General features: G+C 37.9%; 1 protein-coding gene across 4 annotated transcripts in view; it reads right to left on the bottom strand.

The window, feature by feature from the left end:
- plat (plasminogen activator, tissue) overlaps positions 1-20,550 on the bottom strand; it is a 52,180-nt gene extending 31,630 nt beyond the window's left edge. For 2 of the 4 annotated variants that reach the window (XM_047799888.1, XM_047799891.1), the window contains exons 1-3: positions 20,386-20,550; positions 14,882-14,975; positions 14,726-14,768 (exon numbers count right to left, since the gene is read on the bottom strand). In XM_047799888.1, the coding sequence (XP_047655844.1) occupies positions 14,726-14,768; positions 14,882-14,947 (109 nt within the window). In that variant the 5' untranslated portion in view covers positions 14,948-14,975; positions 20,386-20,550. Of the gene's footprint in view, positions 1-14,725; positions 14,769-14,881; positions 14,976-15,164; positions 15,276-17,501; positions 17,712-20,385 lie in introns of those variants that run through there. The other 2 variants (XM_047799889.1, XM_047799890.1) reach the window with 2 other exon arrangements.
- Positions 20,551-21,337: the final 787 nt, after the last annotated feature.

The following is a 21,337-nucleotide window of genomic DNA, read 5'->3' as shown; positions in this document are numbered from 1 at the left end:
ATATGGCTTCTTTATATTGCAATATGGTTCTTAAGGTGCACTACATGGTTGCTAGGGTATGGCTACACAGTTACTATGGTTATATTTGCAAAGTAGTTTCTCACCTACAACAAAAGAGCACACCTGAAAATCCATTTATCTTTTCCTGAAACAAGCGCAATGAAGATCTTGAATTAAAGCATCAATCAAAGATTTTACTGGGAAAAAAATTTAATCACCTTACAATAAGGATCATTAGTTCAAATTTAACAACAAAAAGTACAAATGGCAGAAACAACAACATATGTGACCGCCGTGCTGTCCACGGCATGCCACCACTAGTTTTAAGCATTAAATCCTCTAAATACACGGTTAAATGTTATATTGTTTGAAAGCTTAGACTCTCAGGATTTTATTAAGCCCACACACAAAGCATAATATGATTTATAGCCATCATACTAATTTAATCCGGCGCTAGTCTAGTCGGTCACTTACCATTAAACGCGCCCCTTTCTTCACTGGGGTAATATTTTCCAGAACAAATGCTTGTAACAAAATCCCCAAGAGTCTAAGGAACTGGAATATGTAAGCCTTTTAATCCAAAACGCTTTAATCCAAAACGCTCGCCTCACAAATATTACGTTCACTTCCGTCCTTTGTTTCGGCTCTCACTTGTCCTAGGAGGCTTATAAAACTACACTGAGGCGTCAGATTTGTAGTCCAGAGCCTAACGAATCAAACGAAAATCATGAAAATGGGGGGCGATCCCACAATATATATATATGAAATGAAACTGGAAGCTCACCAATTCTAACAACTTCAGCTCACCAATTCTAACAACTGTGAAATATAGCAACAAGCTTTAAAGACCTTTACACAGATTCACTGGTGTCTGCTGCCCTCTTTTGGATGTTAGCACATCTACAGAGAGATTTTAAGAATTCCCCATTCAAGTCTATGGGGAAAGAACACCCCTTTGAGCTTCCATACTGGGAATTCTGGAATTCCGATCGCTTATAAAAACCACAGCACACCTCTCCTCAATGAGCCGGTCGATTTGACAACTCATTTATGGGTCTAGGACAAAAGCTGCGGGACAAGTTACGTGCCGAAAAAGTATCCGGAAGAATAATAATAACTAGAACTGTACATTTCCTAAAGAACATGTGAATGTGCTTGCACGTGACGTCAGTTCCCTTCATTGTGCTGAGTGTTTTGATATATGACATGTCCATGTTGTGCTAAATTTTTGATTTCGCTTATTTTGGGGGTGGGGCTACACGTGATGTCAGTTCCCCTCATCGTGCTGAGTGTTTTATGTTGTGTAACTGAGATGTGGCTTCTTTATATTGCAATATGGTTCTTAAGGTGCACTACATGGTTGCTAGGGTATGGCTGCACAGTTACTATGGTTATATTTGCAGACTAGTTTCGCACCTGCAACAAAAGAGCACACCTGAACATCCATTTATCTTTTCCTGAAACAAGCGCCATGAAGATCTTGAACTAAAGCATCAATCAGTGATTTTACTGGGAAAAAATATAATCACGTTACAATAAGGATCATTAGTTCAAATGTAATGTATTAACTAACATTTACTAACCATGAGCAATAAATTATTGTATTTAGTAATCTTTGTTAAAATAAAGTTTATTCTTTGTTCATGTTAGTTCACAGTATATTAACTACTGGGAAAAAATATAATCACATTACAATAAGGATCATTAGTTCAAATGTAATGTATTAACTAACATTTACTGACCATGAGTAATAAATTATTGTATTTAGTAATCATTGTTAAAATAAAGTTTATTCTTTGTTCATGTTAGTTCACAGTATATTAAGTAATGTTAACACGGTGCTAATAATGTATTAGTACATGTTGAAATTAACATGAACAAAATGAATAAATGCTGTAGAAATGCAGCTCATTATTAGTTCACGTTAAGTAATGTGGTAACTAATGTCAACTAATGAACCTTTATTATAAAGTTTTAGAAAAAAAACTGTCCGACAGTGGATTCGAACCCCGAATCTCTGTATGCTAAACAGATTCGCTATCCACTACGCCATCTAGAAAGACGAGAAAGCATTTGCGGTTTTATGTATTAATTCACTAATGTGAAGAATGGCGCGTCTAACAATACCCAAGCTTTATTATATTACAGTCATTCTTATCATTCTTTGTGATATACGTGTCATATGTTTACAAAATAATTATGTAATGTGAGGAGACAAAGAAAAAAATGCGCTTAATTTTAATTAATGGGTGGCTCTTAAAAGAGCCGTTGCTGTTCTTAAAAGGACATTAGTTTAAAGTGAAATAAAAAATTATAAAAACTACACTGATAGTTGAAAACAACAGAAAGTTATACAAATGGCAGAAACAACAAATGTGACCGCCGTGCTGTCCAAGGCACGCGACCACTAGGTTTAAGCATTAAATACACGGTTAAATGTTATATTGTTTGAAAGCTTAGACTCTCAGGATTTTATTAAGCCCACACACAAAGCATAATGCGATTTATAGCCATCATACTAATTTAATCCAAGTTGATAGTCACCGGAAATAGGCGGCGCTTACCTTTCTTCACTGGGGTAATATTTTCCAAAACAAATGCTTGTAAAAAATCCCTAAGAGTCTAAGGAACTGGAATAAAGCCTTTTAATCCAAAACGCTTTAATCCAAAACGCGTTTCTGGCCGAAATCTGTAAACAACAATCCACTTACGTCCTTTGTTTTCGGCTCTCACTTTATTTTCAAAAACAAATGCTTGTAAAAAATCCCCAAGAGTCTAAGGAACTGGAAAATGTAAGCCTTTTAATCCAAAACGCTTTAATCCAAAATGCATTTCTGACCGAAACACACAGCACGTCCGTCCTTTGTTTTCGGCTCTCACTTGTCCTAGGAGGCTTAAAAAAATACACTGAGCCGTCAGATTTGTAGTCCAGGGCCTAACGAATCAAACGAAAATCATGAAAATAGGGGCGATCCCACAATATATATATATGAAATGAAACTGAAGCTCACTGTGAAATATAGCAACAAGCTTTAATTAAAGACCTTTACACAGATTCACTGGTGTCTGCTGCCCTCTTTTGGATGTTAGCACATCTACAGAGAGATTCCCCATTCAAGTCTTTGGGGAAAAAACACCCCTTTGAACTTCCATACTGAGAATTCTACAATTCTGATCGCTTACAAAATAGATAGCACACCTCTCCTCAATGAGCCGGTCGATTTGACACCTCATTTATGGGTCTAGGACAAAAGCTGCGGGACAAGTTACGTGCCGAAAAGTGTCCGGAATAATAATATAATAATAATAATAATAATAATTTTATGTATTAATTCACTAATGTGAAGAATGGCGCGGCTAACAATACCCAAGCTTTATTATATTAAAGTCATTCTTATCATTCTTTGTGATATACGTGTCATATGTTTACAAAATAATTATGTAATGTGAGGAGACAAAGAAAAAATGTGCTTAATTTTAATTAATGGGTGGCTCTTAAAAGAGCCGTTGCTGTTCTTAAAAGGACATTAGTTTAAAGTGAAATAAAAATTATAAAAACTACACTGATAGTTGAAAACAACAGAAAGTTATACAAATGGCAGAAACAACAAATGTGACCGCCGTGCTGTCCAAGGCACGCGACCACTAGGTTTAAGCATTAAATACACGGTTAAATGTTATATTGTTTGAAAGCTTAGACTCTCAGGATTTTATTAAGCCCACACACAAAGCATAATGCGATTTATAGCCATCATACTAATTTAATCCAAGTTGATAGTCACCGGAAATAGGCGGCGCTTACCTTTCTTCACTGGGGTAATATTTTCCAAAACAAATGCTTGTAAAAAATCCCTAAGAGTCTAAGGAACTGGAATATGTAAGCCTTTTAATCCAAAACGCTTTAATCCAAAACGCGTTTCTGGCCGAAATCTGTAAACAACAATCCACTTACGTCCTTTGTTTTCGGCTCTCACTTTATTTTCAAAAACAAATGCTTGTAAAAAATCCCCAAGAGTCTAAGGAACTGGAAAATGTAAGCCTTTTAATCCAAAACGCTTTAATCCAAAATGCATTTCTGACCGAAACACACAGCACGTCCGTCCTTTGTTTTCGGCTCTCACTTGTCCTAGGAGGCTTAAAAAAATACACTGAGCCGTCAGATTTGTAGTCCAGGGCCTAACGAATCAAACGAAAATCATGAAAATAGGGGCGATCCCACAATATATATATATATGAAATGAAACTGAAGCTCACTGTGAAATATAGCAACAAGCTTTAATTAAAGACCTTTACACAGATTCACTGGTGTCTGCTGCCCTCTTTTGGATGTTAGCACATCTACAGAGAGATTCCCCATTCAAGTCTTTGGGGAAAAAACACCCCTTTGAACTTCCATACTGGGAATTCTACAATTCTGATCGCTTACAAAATAGATAGCACACCTCTCCTCAATGAGCCGGTCGATTTGACACCTCATTTATGGGTCTAGGACAAAAGCTGCGGGACAAGTTACGTGCCGAAAAGTGTCCGGAATAATAATATAATAATAATAATAATAATAATTTTATGTATTAATTCACTAATGTGAAGAATGGCGCGGCTAACAATACCCAAGCTTTATTATATTAAAGTCATTCTTATCATTCTTTGTGATATACGTGTCATATGTTTACAAAATAATTATGTAATGTGAGGAGACAAAGAAAAAATGTGCTTAATTTTAATTAATGGGTGGCTCTTAAAAGAGCCGTTGCTGTTCTTAAAAGGACATTAGTTTAAAGTGAAATAAAAATTATAAAAACTACACTGATAGTTGAAAACAACAGAAAGTTATACAAATGGCAGAAACAACAAATGTGACCGCCGTGCTGTCCAAGGCACGCGACCACTAGGTTTAAGCATTAAATACACGGTTAAATGTTATATTGTTTGAAAGCTTAGACTCTCAGGATTTTATTAAGCCCACACACAAAGCATAATGCGATTTATAGCCATCATACTAATTTAATCCAAGTTGATAGTCACCGGAAATAGGCGGCGCTTACCTTTCTTCACTGGGGTAATATTTTCCAAAACAAATGCTTGTAAAAAATCCCTAAGAGTCTAAGGAACTGGAATATGTAAGCCTTTTAATCCAAAACGCTTTAATCCAAAACGCGTTTCTGGCCGAAATCTGTAAACAACAATCCACTTACGTCCTTTGTTTTCGGCTCTCACTTTATTTTCAAAAACAAATGCTTGTAAAAAATCCCCAAGAGTCTAAGGAACTGGAAAATGTAAGCCTTTTAATCCAAAACGCTTTAATCCAAAATGCATTTCTGACCGAAACACACAGCACGTCCGTCCTTTGTTTTCGGCTCTCACTTGTCCTAGGAGGCTTAAAAAAATACACTGAGCCGTCAGATTTGTAGTCCAGGGCCTAACGAATCAAACGAAAATCATGAAAATAGGGGCGATCCCACAATATATATATATGAAATGAAACTGAAGCTCACTGTGAAATATAGCAACAAGCTTTAATTAAAGACCTTTACACAGATTCACTGGTGTCTGCTGCCCTCTTTTGGATGTTAGCACATCTACAGAGAGATTCCCCATTCAAGTCTTTGGGGAAAAAACACCCCTTTGAACTTCCATACTGGGAATTCTACAATTCTGATCGCTTACAAAATAGATAGCACACCTCTCCTCAATGAGCCGGTCGATTTGACACCTCATTTATGGGTCTAGGACAAAAGCTGCGGGACAAGTTACGTGCCGAAAAGTGTCCGGAATAATAATATAATAATAATAATAATAATAATTTTATGTATTAATTCACTAATGTGAAGAATGGCGCGGCTAACAATACCCAAGCTTTATTATATTAAAGTCATTCTTATCATTCTTTGTGATATACGTGTCATATGTTTACAAAATAATTATGTAATGTGAGGAGACAAAGAAAAAATGTGCTTAATTTTAATTAATGGGTGGCTCTTAAAAGAGCCGTTGCTGTTCTTAAAAGGACATTAGTTTAAAGTGAAATAAAAATTATAAAAACTACACTGATAGTTGAAAACAACAGAAAGTTATACAAATGGCAGAAACAACAAATGTGACCGCCGTGCTGTCCAAGGCACGCGACCACTAGGTTTAAGCATTAAATACACGGTTAAATGTTATATTGTTTGAAAGCTTAGACTCTCAGGATTTTATTAAGCCCACACACAAAGCATAATGCGATTTATAGCCATCATACTAATTTAATCCAAGTTGATAGTCACCGGAAATAGGCGGCGCTTACCTTTCTTCACTGGGGTAATATTTTCCAAAACAAATGCTTGTAAAAAATCCCTAAGAGTCTAAGGAACTGGAATATGTAAGCCTTTTAATCCAAAACGCTTTAATCCAAAACGCGTTTCTGGCCGAAATCTGTAAACAACAATCCACTTACGTCCTTTGTTTTCGGCTCTCACTTTATTTTCAAAAACAAATGCTTGTAAAAAATCCCCAAGAGTCTAAGGAACTGGAAAATGTAAGCCTTTTAATCCAAAACGCTTTAATCCAAAATGCATTTCTGACCGAAACACACAGCACGTCCGTCCTTTGTTTTCGGCTCTCACTTGTCCTAGGAGGCTTAAAAAAATACACTGAGCCGTCAGATTTGTAGTCCAGGGCCTAACGAATCAAACGAAAATCATGAAAATAGGGGCGATCCCACAATATATATATATGAAATGAAACTGAAGCTCACTGTGAAATATAGCAACAAGCTTTAATTAAAGACCTTTACACAGATTCACTGGTGTCTGCTGCCCTCTTTTGGATGTTAGCACATCTACAGAGAGATTCCCCATTCAAGTCTTTGGGGAAAAAACACCCCTTTGAACTTCCATACTGGGAATTCTACAATTCTGATCGCTTACAAAATAGATAGCACACCTCTCCTCAATGAGCCGGTCGATTTGACACCTCATTTATGGGTCTAGGACAAAAGCTGCGGGACAAGTTACGTGCCGAAAAGTGTCCGGAATAATAATATAATAATAATAATAATAATAATTTTATGTATTAATTCACTAATGTGAAGAATGGCGCGGCTAACAATACCCAAGCTTTATTATATTAAAGTCATTCTTATCATTCTTTGTGATATACGTGTCATATGTTTACAAAATAATTATGTAATGTGAGGAGACAAAGAAAAAATGTGCTTAATTTTAATTAATGGGTGGCTCTTAAAAGAGCCGTTGCTGTTCTTAAAAGGACATTAGTTTAAAGTGAAATAAAAATTATAAAAACTACACTGATAGGTGAAAAATGGCATAAAAAAAGTTATAAAGGTAAAAAAAGGAAAAAAGTTATACAAATGGCAGAAACAACATTTTTTAAAGCATTAAATACACGGTTAAATGTTATATTGTTTGAAAGCTTAGACTCTCGGGATTTTATTAAGCCCACACACAAAGCATAATATTATTTATAGCCATCATACTAATTTAATCCAAGTTGATAGTCACCGGAAATAGGCGGCGCTTACCTTTCTTCACTGGGATAATATTTTCCAAAACAAATGCTTGTAAAAAATCCCCAAGAGTCTAAGGAACTGGAATATCTAAGCCTTTTAATCCAAAACGCTTTAATCCAAAATGCGTTTCTGACCGAAACACACAGCACTTCCGTCCTTTGTTTCGGCTCTCACTTGTCCTAGGAGGCTTAAAAAACTACACTGAGCCGTCAAACGAAAATCATGAAAATAGGGGGCGATCCCACAATGTATATATATATATATATATATATATATATATATATATATATATATATATATATATATATATATATATATATATGAAATGAAACTGAAGCTCACTGTGAAATATAGCAACAAGCTATAATAAAGACCTTTACACAGATTCACTGGTGTCTGCTGCCCTCTTTTGTCTGGAATTCCGATCGCTTATAAAAACCACAGCACACCTCTCCTCAATGAGCCGGTCGATTTGACAACTCATTTATGGGTCTAGGACAAAAGCTGCGGGACAAGTTACGTGCCGAAAAAGTATCCGGAAGAATAATAATAACTAGAACTGTACATTTCCTAAAGAACATGTGAATGTGCTTGCACGTGACGTCAGTTCCCTTCATTGTGCTGAGTGTTTTGATATATGACATGTCCATGTTGTGCTAAATTTTTGATTTCGCTTATTTTGGGGGCGGGGCTACACGTGATGTCAGTTCCCCTCATCGTGCTGAGTGTTTTATGTTGTGTAACTGAGATGTGGCTTCTTTATATTGCAATATGGTTCTTAAGGTGCAAAAGCTGCAGGACAAGATACGCGCAGAAAAAGTGTCCGGAAGAAGATGCATAATAATAATAATAATAATAATAATAATAATAATAATAAGTATGCAAGAGAATAAGAATGTGCTTTGCAAGCACATTAATAATAATAATAATAATAATAATAATAATAATAATAATAATAATAATAATAAGTATGCAAGAGAATAAGAATGTTCTTTAGCAAGCACATTAATAATAAGTATGCAAGAGAATAAGAATGTGCTTTGCAAGCACATTAATAATAATAATAATAATAATAATAATAATAATAATAAGTATGCAAGAGAATAAGAATGTGCTTTGCAAGCACATTAATAATAAGTATGCAAGGGAATAAGAATGTGCTTTAGCAAGCACATTAATAAGTATGTAGAATAACAATAATGATGCTTTGCAAGCACCATTAATAATAATAATAATAATAATAATAATAATAATAATAATAATAATAATAAGTATGCAGAATAACAATAATGATGCTTTGCAAGCACCATTAATAATAAGTTCGTCGAGACAAACTTTGATGTTGGCTTTGATGGTGCAAATATTCGCAAAGGCCGGTGCATTTTGGAGGCGAGTGGACAGAAAGATTGTGAAAGCTTATACTTTTGGAGGTGATCGGCCATGAGCATGTGACGTGATCCGAATACCCGTGGGGCAGTTCCCTTCATTGTGCTGAGTGTTTTGATATGTCACATGTCCATGTTGTGCAAATCTTTAATTTCGCTTGTTTTGGGGGCGGGGCTACACGTGACGTCACGTGACATGACCAGAATACCCGTGGGGCAGTTCCCCTCAATGTGCTGAGTGTTTTAATATGTCACATGTCCATGTTGTGCAAATTTTTAATTTTGCTTGTTTTTGGTGCGGGGCTACATGTGACATCACGTGACGTCACGTGACGTGACCAGAATACCCGTGGGGCAGTTCCCCTCAATGTGCTGACTGTTTTGATATGTCACATGTCCATGTTGTGCAAATTTTTGATATCGCTTGTTTTGGGGGCGTGGCTACACGTGACGTCACGTGATGTGACCAGAATACCCGTGGGGCAGTTCCCCTCATTGTGCTGAGTGTTTTAATATGTCACATGTCCATGTTGTGTAAATTTTTGATTTCGCTTGTTTTGGGGGCGGGGCTACACGTGACGTCACGTGGTGTCGAGTGACGTCACCAGAATATCCGGTGGGGTGCCACTGGAGGGTTTGGACATTTCATGTCAATACTGCAGTCATTATGGGATTCTACTTATTATTATACTGCGTGTATCACAGAGAGAGAAGCCATGCCTGAGCTCTGCACACGCTGTGTGTGTGAAAGCTTAGAGGAATTTTCGGAATTGCCCATTCAAGTCTATGGGATGTTCGATCGTCGACTACTGGAAAACCGTCGGAAGTCCGAAATAAAAACTTCGTCCGGAGTAAGGTCCTAAAGAACCTGTCCGAGTTCCGTGTAAATCGCTCGAAAACTTGCCGAGTCATAAACCTCAAAAGTTTATAATGGAAGTCTATGGGAAAAAAGGCCACTTTGAGCTTCCGTACCGGGAATGCCGGAATTCCGATCTCTTAGAAAAATTGAAGCAACAAACTTCAGACCAGGGTCTACGACATATCCGAATTTGGTGCATGTGGCTCGAACGCCCTAGGCCGCATTTTTTGTAATAAATTTTTGTCTAATAATAATAATAATAATAATAATAATAATAAGCTTATAACAGAAATCTAATAATAATAATAATAATAATAATAATAATACGCTTATAACAGAAATCAGAATGTTGGTTTCTACAAAGCCAACATAATAATAATACAAAAATACTGCCTTTAAGTCATGCAACTTAACTTTCAGAACTAAAAGATTCAAAATCTACAGCTCAGCCATAACAATCATTTACTGTCTAATTTGGAATGCTTTGTGGTATTTAAGAGGCAAAAAACATGGACAGGAACTTGACCTAGAGGCCATTTCATGGTTTCACACCGAGTGCTTTAGGTATATATATGTGTCTCTCTTTCTCTCTCTCTCTCTCTCTCTCTCTCTCTCTCTCTCACACACATCATGTGTGCTTTAAAAGTCTTTAAAGGAGCATGTGATTGCAACGAAAAAAGGTATCAACATGCTCAGAATTGAGGCTTCCACTGCACTTTGAAGAAATGTTTCCTGCTGCTGAAAACAGACGCTCTAATAGTGTCCCAAAACTTGGACATTTTCTGTTGTTTTCTCCTGTTTGTTTCCTCTCTTTGCTCATTGCCATTGTTATCGCGCCCTTCCATTTTGCAGCCCGCACGCTCACTCAAATCAAAAAACCGCTAACTCCCCGCACCTCCTTCCGCTTTTTTACGTAAGCGCATCACACACACGTGCGTGCGCGCACACACACAAAATAATTGCACAAGAACGTGACGTGAGCTTTAAAATTAATTTTTCAAACGAGGAAAACGTTTCAGGCCTAGTTATAATATCCAAACAACTGCCATACTGGAGAGCTGATTTTCCTCTTTTATTTACAATTTCCTTGCTCGCTGAGGTGCTCATTTTCTGCTTATCAGTCACCGGTTACTGAAGAGGAATGCAGCACCAGCACGAGACAACGATATGGCGTAACCAAACGTGATACTGTTACATGATTGGCTGTTAGAGTGTCAATCCCCAAGTTGCTAGGTTACCAGAGAGCGACCTTTGTGAATGTAACCAAACTTGCTTTGCAACTTCATTTTTCTTCCGACGAAGAATAAAAAATATCGAATGTCTTATCGAGCACATTTTATATCTCTATTGATCACGTGTCTATCGCGATACATATCGTTATCGTTTTATCACCCAGCCCTAGTTTGTAGTGTAGTGTTGTACAGTAACTTAATTTGATTTTACCCCTGTCTAATTACCAGACATAGTAAGACTTTGCCTAGACCTTCAATATTGTGCCTAGACATTGATGATTTCATTTTTGTAGTATTAGCAATATGTCAGGGTGGGCCGGAAGGGAGGACTCAAATGCAGAATGCCGATGTAAATAATAAAATCTTTAATGAGCTTGACAAAATAATCAGGCAAGGGAGGCAAACAGCATAAAGACCAGTCTGTAATCCAGTACACAGACAGGCAAAGAATACAGGACAGGCGTGTATGGAAACACAGAGTGAAAAACGGTCAAATAATCCGGTACACAGGCAAAGAATACAGGCCAGGTGTGTATGAAAACACTGAGTGAAAAACAGTCCAATAATCCGGTACACAGGCAGGCAGGGTCATGCAGGGCAGGCAAGAACACAGAAGTAAACAGAGTCAAGCCAGGCAGGGCAGAACAGGAACAAGACAGGATGAATCACACTGCACAGAGCAAGCTGAGATTCCCATCTGGCAAGGAACCATGTGAAAGCAGCGTCCTTATATAGTGCCTAACAACTAAAATGGCCGCTGTACTGAAAGTGAAAATCCAAGATGGCCGCCAACCTGGAAGTAATGTAGCAAACTAGGAAGTGTGGACAGAGTGCTGACAGCAATAAATACCTCGATCAAATCCAGTAAATATTTTGTCACTATTAAATATCTATCAATAGCTTATCAGTTAATCTACTGAGGTTAAGTGTGCACATGACAATCAGAAGAAAGAAATTCAATTAATTAGGCAAGCTTTTCAAATTTAATAAGTCTAATAATAATGAGGAGAAACGGCTTGATAGATTAACCAGGAGAACTCACAGCAGGCCCAGCAGGGGTGCTGTTATGTTCTTTATACTTCTTCTTTTTGTCAAGAGCAGAAAACTACAGCAGGTTATGTATGTAACCTGCTTCCCTGAGAAGAGAACAATATGCTGCATCAGGTCTGATACTATGGGACCACTTCTTAGAGGAAATTGTGTCTGATATTCTATGTGCACAAATGACAATTTAATGGCTCAGACACATGACAATTAAATGGTAAGGATACATGATGAAGTGGTTATGCGACAGCAGGTACAAAGACGGGCATCTACATCACATTACTCCAGCTTATATTTGTCTGAAGGAAGCGTAAGTAGAAGCCCACGGTGTGGCCAGTGACACAGCATCTCATTCCCTTCACAACACTGCATGCCTCATAGCACTTAGTAATGGCTGCTGCTATCCAGTGTGCCAGGTGCTGTTTAAAGACCAGAGAATCCCTGTTACAGCTTCCAAAACAGATAGACATGTTTGCATGGAGTTGGAGTGTGGCCTGAGGTTAGTTAGCGGTCTTCAAGCTCAGAGCGTAAAACTCTAAGCTTAGTAACAGCATGCATAACCACCTCCAAAAACATTTTGTATGCCACAGATTGTAGTGAAAATCATCATACACACTGATGTCCTTGTAGTCCAATGCGGACAACATTGCATCCTCATTCAGATTGAGAGAACTCATAGAGTGAGCTCCGGAAACCAAAGTGGGGATATCAGAGTACTTCTACAGTATCAGATATGTTCCACTTCTGCTAACCTGACCTCTGAACCCCCTGATCAAAGCTGGCGCACTGCCTCGGCAGACACGTTATCTGGGCCACAAGAGACAGGCCAAGCAGGAGTGGACATTGTGCAGAGGAAATCTATTGCAATGCACTCAGCCAGCTCCCTGAAGGGCTGACTGCACATTCCCCTCTCCTAAACAAACATCCAGTGGGGGCATGCATGCACAGTTAAAATGGCTTGCACATATATATATATGAGTACACCTCTAGGTGAAAATGTCCAAACTGGGCCCAATTAGCCATTTTCTCTCCCTGGTATGTGTCTCGTTAGTGTTACAAGGTTTTAGGTGTGAAAAGGAAGCAGATGTGTTAAATTTGGTGTTATCATTCTCTCTCTCTCACAATGGTCACCGGATGTTCAACATGGCACCTCATGGCAAAGAACTCTCTGAGGATCTGAAAAAAAAAGAATTGTTGCTCTACATAAAGATGGCATAGGACCATACAGTGGTTTAACAGGACAGGTTCCACTCAGAACAGGCCTCGCCATGGTCGACCAAAGGAGTTGAGTGCACGTGGTCAGAGTCACATCCAAAGGTTGTGTTTGGAATATAGACGTACAAATGCTGCCAGCATTGCTGCAGAGGTCGACGAGGTGGGGGGTCAACCTGTCAGTGCTCATACCATACGCCACACACTGCATCAAATTGGTCTGTATGGCTGTTGTCCCAGAAGGAAGCCTCTTCTAAAGATGGTGCACAAGAAAGCCCACAAACAAGCAGACTAAGGACATTACTGGGACCATTTCCTGTGGTCTGATGAAACCAAGATAAACTTATATGGTTCAGATGGTATCAAGCATTTGTGGCGGCAACCAGGTGAGGAGTGCAACCTGGTCATCAAGCATAGTGGGAGGAGTGTCATGGTCTGGGGCTGCATGAGTGCTGCCTGCACTGGGGAGCTACAGTTCATTGAGGGAACCATGAAAGCCAACATGTACTGTGACATACTGAAGCAGAGCATAATCTCCTCCCTTTGGAGGCTGGTCTGCAGGGCAGAATTCCAACATGATAACGATCTCAAACACACCTTCAAGAAGACCGCTGCCTTACTAAAGAAGCTGAGGGTAAAGGTGTTGGACTGGCCAAGCATGTCTCCAGACCTAAACCCTATTGAGCATCTGTGGGGCATCCACAAATGGAAGGTGGAGGAGCATAAGATATCTAACTTCCACCAGCTCCGTGATGTCAAAAATGTTAGGGGTGTACTCACTTCTGTGAGATATTGTATATCTTCTTTTTCCCCTAGCGTTAGACAAACAGGACAATCATCAGAATTCTCATAGCATCAGCCATTACACAGCATCAAGTTCCTTCAAAAGGGAACCAATCAATTATTAATATAAAAATATAGCACTATAAGAAATCATAACCAAATTAAAGAATTAATGAATACATTAGGACCTTTACAAACAGATTTTAATAAAGTGCAGTTCCCATTAAGGTCTAGAAAATTTTTTAAATCTAAAAATTAAATCAATCAAGAAGCAAACATCACCTGTACTCAATATCTTTCAGTATTTAAACATACAGTAAACTGACTTTGACCAAAAACACGCATATGTGGATGGCACTTTGATGAGAATGTTAATTGTATATATAACTATGGTTCACCACACAGGATAACCACCTTTTTTCCTTGTCAATCAAACTCAGTTCAGACCTCAGCATCGTATTCCAGGAAGACCTCAGCATATGAGGGTATATGTACAAGAAGGTATATAGGCAACCTGGCAACTATATGAGGTTCATAAAACTATAGCTACATACATATCTAATGTTTCTTTCAGAGGCTTATCAGATCTAATTTGAACAAAAAATTCATAATAAAAGACCGTTAGCAAACACTGCCTTAGTATTATTGCAAAAGGTGTAGTTCAAGTATAAAGAATTCAAAGTTGAAAGGGAAGAATCACCTTTATAGCTGCGTGTTCCTCTTCTTTCTCTGTAAAGTAGTTTCTGTGAAAAATTCAGTTTATTTAAAAGTTTAGTTAATCTTTAATCATTTTTCATTAAAAATCTAAACTGTACACATAATTGCTAATACAATACAGGACCAAACAAGCACTTACCATGTCAGATAAAGTGCAAAAGTGGAGAGGCAGCAGTAGCAGCAACAATCTTGCAATTGTATTCATACTGATCTTACTTCAGCCTTTAAATGAGCTGAAATACAATTTAAAATGTAATTATTTAGTACACAATCAAACATTCTGTACACAGTTCCAGACATCAGTCTTGTCCTAGAGGAGTTCAGCAGTTCACTGAGTAACTTTTGTACTTCACATCCAGTCACTTCTGATAGTATTCTGAAAGTAGTACAGCATTCAACACCATAATTCCCTCCATACTCACCTCTAAATCGGAGGTCCTGGGACTCAGCCTGTCCCTGTGTTAACTTCCTGACAAATAGACCAGAAGCAGTACAAGTGGGCAAACATGTCTCATCCTCCCTTACCCTCATCACTAAAGGAACATCAGCAAGACATACAAGTTTGATGGTGAAGCAGGAGTGTAACTACCAACCACTTATGATCAACACAACCCCAGCAGCTAAGTGTTGACACTTAGGACCTGTCATGGTTCTTTTACAACACCCTGGTGAAGAAGGCTCGGCAGCTAATTTACCGTCTTAGAAGCTTTAAAGGACTTTCAACTACCCTCTCAGGTGCTAAGCACCTTCTACACCTGCACCACTGAGAGCATCCTGGCAAAAATCACCACAGCCTGGTTTGGAAATAGCACCAAGCAGGATAGACAAGCTCTTTAGAGATTGATGCAATCAGCTAAGTGATTTAGCCATTTTCAATTATCTCCATGACCTGCAGTCTATTTGCAGTGAGCGGTGCTGGACAAAGGTCAGGATCCCAGCCATTCTTTGAGGGCACAGACAGAGAAAGAGAAGGAGCTTCTTTGCGCAGGCCATTTTGGCTGTCAACCAGGAGAACAGCTACAGCATGGACTTGGATATTCTGGACTTGGCACCCACAACCTCAGCCGAAGTTTTTTTTTATCCATCTTAGTTTGAAAATTGCTCTACATTGTATGTTTTGTACTTTAGAACAATATAATAATAATAATAATAATAATAATAATAATAATAATAATAATAATAATAATAATAATAATAATAATAATAATAATAATAATAATCATTTTATATAACTGTATTTCATATGCTATACTATTTTATATTTATATAACTACTTATTTTCCCTTTTAATCTCTTTGCCACTTTATTGAAAATGCCAAGTTTTATACAAGAATATTTATATTCTATTTTCAAGTCAAGTCATGAAGCTTTTATTGTCATTTCAACCATATATAGCTGTTGTAATACACAGTGAAATGAGACATTGTTTCTCCAGGACCATGGTGCTACATAAAACAAAGTCAGAGCTAAGCACTTAGTAAGTTGTCCTAGCCACATAAAGTGCAACTGTACAACCTTTTTTTTAAATCTGATCTTAGTGTTAATTATAATTTTCTAAATCTACTTTTTATAACAATCTACCTAACTATTTTTAGACAACAAGGGCAGTCATAAAAAGCATTTTACTACATGCCATACTGTGTATGATTATGTATATGACAAAATTTGAATCTGAAATGAAATTTTTCAGTACTGAGCTGAAATGAAATATTTATGTACATGTATTTGCAGAGCAGTAGAAGGTTTCATGGCCAACACTCAGAGAAGAAGCAAAGACTCACAAATGAGTATAAGTATTTAAGTTCCACCTTTATTAGCACTCTTTGCCTTTTGTCTCTGAAGATCATTTTCTTCCTGCTTTTATCTGGTGCTTGTTGGTCTTGGTCAGATACCTAGTGTATGCTTATTTATCTGCAATTGTATCTGCATCCAACTCCAATACCTGACACAACACTTTCAGGCCCACTGTGAATGCAACAGACACATAGCAGTATGTTGGGACTGAACAAGCAAATATGGAAGAACCAAAAGCAGTTAGACTGGATCAAGGCTGTGCTTGATTAAGGATTGCACTCCCCCATTTGGCCTCGCCATGCTCATTGTGCTTTAAAAAGGGACAGTGTCATTGTCAGTATTTTACCCATCAGCCTCTACAATTACGACATCACAAGCACCCGAATCATATTTATGTCTAATGAGAACAGCTATTTGGTTCTTTCCTTGGCATCCCTTTTTGTCTTGTCTTTGTCAAGCTTATCTTTTTTCAAGTTCCTGCTTTTACCTAGTTTTTGTTCTTGTTTAAGTATCTGGTGTTTATTTCTATTGCCTCTGACTCCAAATGCTGATAGTCATAGAAATGTGATTCTTCTGAGTAGGGTCAGATGGCACTAAAATTGTCCTATATATTTAGCAACATGTCCTAAAGTTGGCAACAAGATTTTGGTTAATCTGCAACGATATCTTACTAATGTCTTAATATTTTTCAATCAAATTCAGTTTAACCTCTAGGGAACAAGTGCTTAGTCCCAGTAGCTTATTTTCAATGCCTGGGGCCATATCGTGCTTGGCCCCTTTAATCATTGCCTATATTTATTATTGAATTTACTGTTTTACAGATAGCAATAAACAAACAAAATGCTCAGTAAGTCCAGATAAGGCAAACTGAGCGTTACTTCACAAAGTTCGTGTGAACTAATGTGTGTTATTAGAACTCTGGAGACTGTGAATGTCGAAGTGCTGTGTAGTGCTGGTGGTTGTACCTTGTGATGGCCATGTTTGTAGGCCGCAGTGTGCTCGAGGAGATGGAGTTTGAGGATGTAATATGCAGGTACCCAGCATTGTTCCTTTGGGCCATAGTCCTCTCAATAAATCAGATATTCTAATCTGAGAGTTGTTTGTCGGTGCATTGAGTACCATCTTGACTAGATATGCTTGCTTCAATATCAGTAGTTAAGTGTTCTTAGGTTTCACTGGTTTCAGAAAGGAATCATGGAATGAGGGAGCAATGTGGCAGTAAAGGTATTGTTTATATGTTCCTAGGAAGGCGCTAGTGTCTAATACTCAACCTGTGCTTTTTTCATGGTTAAAAAAGGGCAATATGCCAGGTGATATGCAAACAGTACAATGTAGAAGAGATGAGAATACTAAAAACTGGGATCAGAAAAAAGTTTAGTAATTTCAGGTAAAACATTGGTGTTTAACAATGCACAAGACAGTAGTTGCAGTCTGAATATCGGCATACACAACTTTAGAGTTAAAACCTCTTTACACTGAAATCCGAATTCCCCAAGGCCACTGAAACTAAACAGAGTAAGTCCAGCTTAACAAACATATCAGAACCTCATCAATTATTTATTACAATGGAGAAAGCTATATATCTATTCAATTACAGATTCTGTTAGGTGCAGTGAGTTTCTTGTCAATGAGTGTCAGTGAGTTTCATGACTGTATGTGACAAATAAAATTCGATTTGATTTGAATGTCACTAGAAAGCTGGTAACTATCTTGCTTAGTTAGAGAATTTTGTACTGTTTAAATACTGTTTAAGGTGTAAATGCCCTCCGAAACGGTTTCGAGACGGATATAAATCCGATCGTTAAAACCACTTCAGGAGATGGTCGGGGACGCATTTCAGATGAAACTGAACAGGTATAAATGCATGTGGTTGCTTAAGCCACATGCATCAGCGCTATACTCCTCCCAAACGGACGTATGTCACTCGCAGGTGACTCACAAGTCGTGCATCGTGCCAGAAACAAATATGTTTTCCTACCAGTGCTGGCTCCGTTCTTTCACCCAGGTGTCTCATTGGGTCTTAAAATGCCAGCGAAAATGCAGCAAACAGTAAATGCTTTTTTTTTGTAGCAACCGCACACACCAAAGCATGTTCCATTTCCATTACCCCGGAAATGAGGTAAAATATATTTGCATTTTGGGTGGGAGTAAAAAGATCAGATTGATATCCGATTCACCAAGACGCATTTATGTGGCCTAATGTAAATGGAACAGTTTTAACAAATCAGATAGCTATCTGATCAGAGAAAACATGAAGTGACCAGGTGTAAAAAGGCCCTAAATTGACAATATATGTTATTTTTCAAATTAAACCATGTAGTAGCTAATGAGTACCCACAGTTGTCTTAAATTATTTTTAAAATACTTAAAACGGCCCATCTGGTGCCAACATCCATGTCACAGAGATCACATTTTCCTCTATACTGATGTTTGATATTAACATTAGCTGAAGCTCTTTACTGGTATTTGCATGATTTTATGCACTGTGGTGCTACTACATGACTGGTTGACTGTATATCTGTACAAATGAGTAGATGTACAAGTGTTCCTATTAAATTTTATGGTGAGTGTACTTATTGCCTTAAAACAGTATTTCTGTCTTAGCGGTAACACAAGGTACCAACTTCATTTTTTGTGTGTTTGCTAATTACTATATGCTCCTCCAAGTGATATAATTATTTTAAGAGTAGACCACTACATACATCAGCAATATATTTGAATTATTGACGAAAGAATTTTAACCACCAAACAAATCTAAAAAATTTGATACCATTGTGCTGTGATCTGTCATACTTGGCACCAAGTTAAACAGCAAATGAACATAAGAATGATTGTTACTAGAGAATGTATATGCAGATCCAAAATGTAACAGAGTAAGTGATTTTATAATCTGGCAAAGATAATCTTGGCTCCTTACAATTTTTTTTCCTCCAAATTTGTGTTTCCGTGTGTATGTATGTATTGTATGAACGTATACACATCTTTTGCGGTAAGGGCTTGTGTTGAATTAATGTAATGCTAATTCTGACCCTAAACCAAAGACAAAGAAACGATGACGTTTTTGGCCGTTTTACTTGTATTTATAAACAGTCTACGGACATGAGGCGTGGGGATACTAGTGAGTCTTATACTAATTTTTTATAGAGATGATTAAGTCTAGTAAAAACCTATTTATAATGGGCCATGAAACTTGCTGCTCAAAACCCCCACACCCACATATGAAAGATAGTCTATTAACTGGTAATGCCACTGTTTTACAGCATGTGGTAAGGACCAACAGCAAATACACTTTTATTATAAACTAATACGCGGACGCACTGTCAGCACTGAGAAATTGATAAAAATCAGTTCACAAACAAAGGCTGGAAGCTCCATTTTTTTTTTTTTTTTTTTAATGTTTCTTCCACGATACCCAACTCCTGCTCCAGTAACAAACGATTTACCTACCATCAATACAATTTCACACGGGTTTAAGATGTGAAAATCTTGAAAACAAATAGCAGAACACAATGGAGACGAACATCTCCATACATGTCGTATAGCAATACATTTCAATAAATTCATGCACCAGTCTTTTTGGGAAATTACTGTAGAAGCTACTTTAAAAACACTTTCAAGGGACTTTCAGTTCGTTAAGTAGCGCGGGAAAACTGTAAGTTTGTTTTTTACTACTTAGCTATGTTGACCTTCTACATTAATTCTCTAACAATAGCATGACTAAGCTTTACATATCTTACAAAGTAGCACGCTGTCCTGAATGATGAAGCTGCCCTGACGCCTTCAATTCTAACGTCTGTGCCTTCAACGAATTGTGTGTGTAAAAAGCGATGTAAATCCACATGTACTCACGCTCTTTTCCCAATTTATCCGTATGGATCAAGAAGTTTACTGATATACTCTAAATACAGAGTATATAAGAGAGTCCACGTCTTGCTTGGAAAAAGGAGTAGGCTTTGCTAATGATGTTGCGTCCTGGGCGGAGCTAAGCATTGTCTGCGGTGTTCTATTAAAGGTAGGGTCTCCGTTGTTTGAAAGCCAATGTTGACATTTGAAATCCCCAAAACAAACACGCCCATAACCCAAATGGGTCCCACCCCTGTATTGATAGCTCCGCCCACACACTCATACGTAACCCAGGCAACTAATGGAAAGATATGTGTCTTTATCATATATGAAGGAAAGAACAATACGATTGCAGATAAACTAACAAACAAAAATGACACACAAGCATAATAATGCAAAGGACGGTATATATTAGTTCTGTAAAACAAAGCAAAACCAACGTTACTCACCTATCGAGAAGGAAAAAAGCAACCTCATCGTCTTAAGTAAAGTTGGCCGCATATTCACAGATTGACGTGACGTGACATACGGCTAAGTATGGTGACCCATACTCAGAATTTGTTCTCTGCATTTAACCCATCCGAAGTGCACACACACAGCAGTGAACACACACACACCGTAAACACACACCCGGAGCAGTGGGCAGCCATTTATGCTGCGGTGCCTGGGGAGCAGTTGGGGGGTTCAGTGTCTTGCTCAAGGGCACCTCAGTCGTGGCCGGCCCGAGACTCGAACCCACAACCTTTGGGTTACGAATCAGACTCTCTAACCATTACGCCACGACTGCCCCATGATTGAGTCAATAACTCCTGAGCTAAACGCTGTTACTAGCAAAACACGGTTGTAGCTGCCTCTCTACATTACTACGGTAGAAAAGAGGCGTTATTTGTGTATTAACAGCGTTTAGCTCAGGAGTTATTGACTTGGGAAACTCGAATCTGTGAATATGTGGACAACT

The sequence above is a fragment of the Tachysurus fulvidraco genome, chromosome 14 (assembly GCF_022655615.1).
Source record: "Tachysurus fulvidraco isolate hzauxx_2018 chromosome 14, HZAU_PFXX_2.0, whole genome shotgun sequence".
Lineage (NCBI taxonomy): Eukaryota > Metazoa > Chordata > Actinopteri > Siluriformes > Bagridae > Tachysurus > Tachysurus fulvidraco.
Note: the sequence above shows the minus strand (reverse complement) of the source record. Positions and strands in the feature narration are given on the sequence as shown.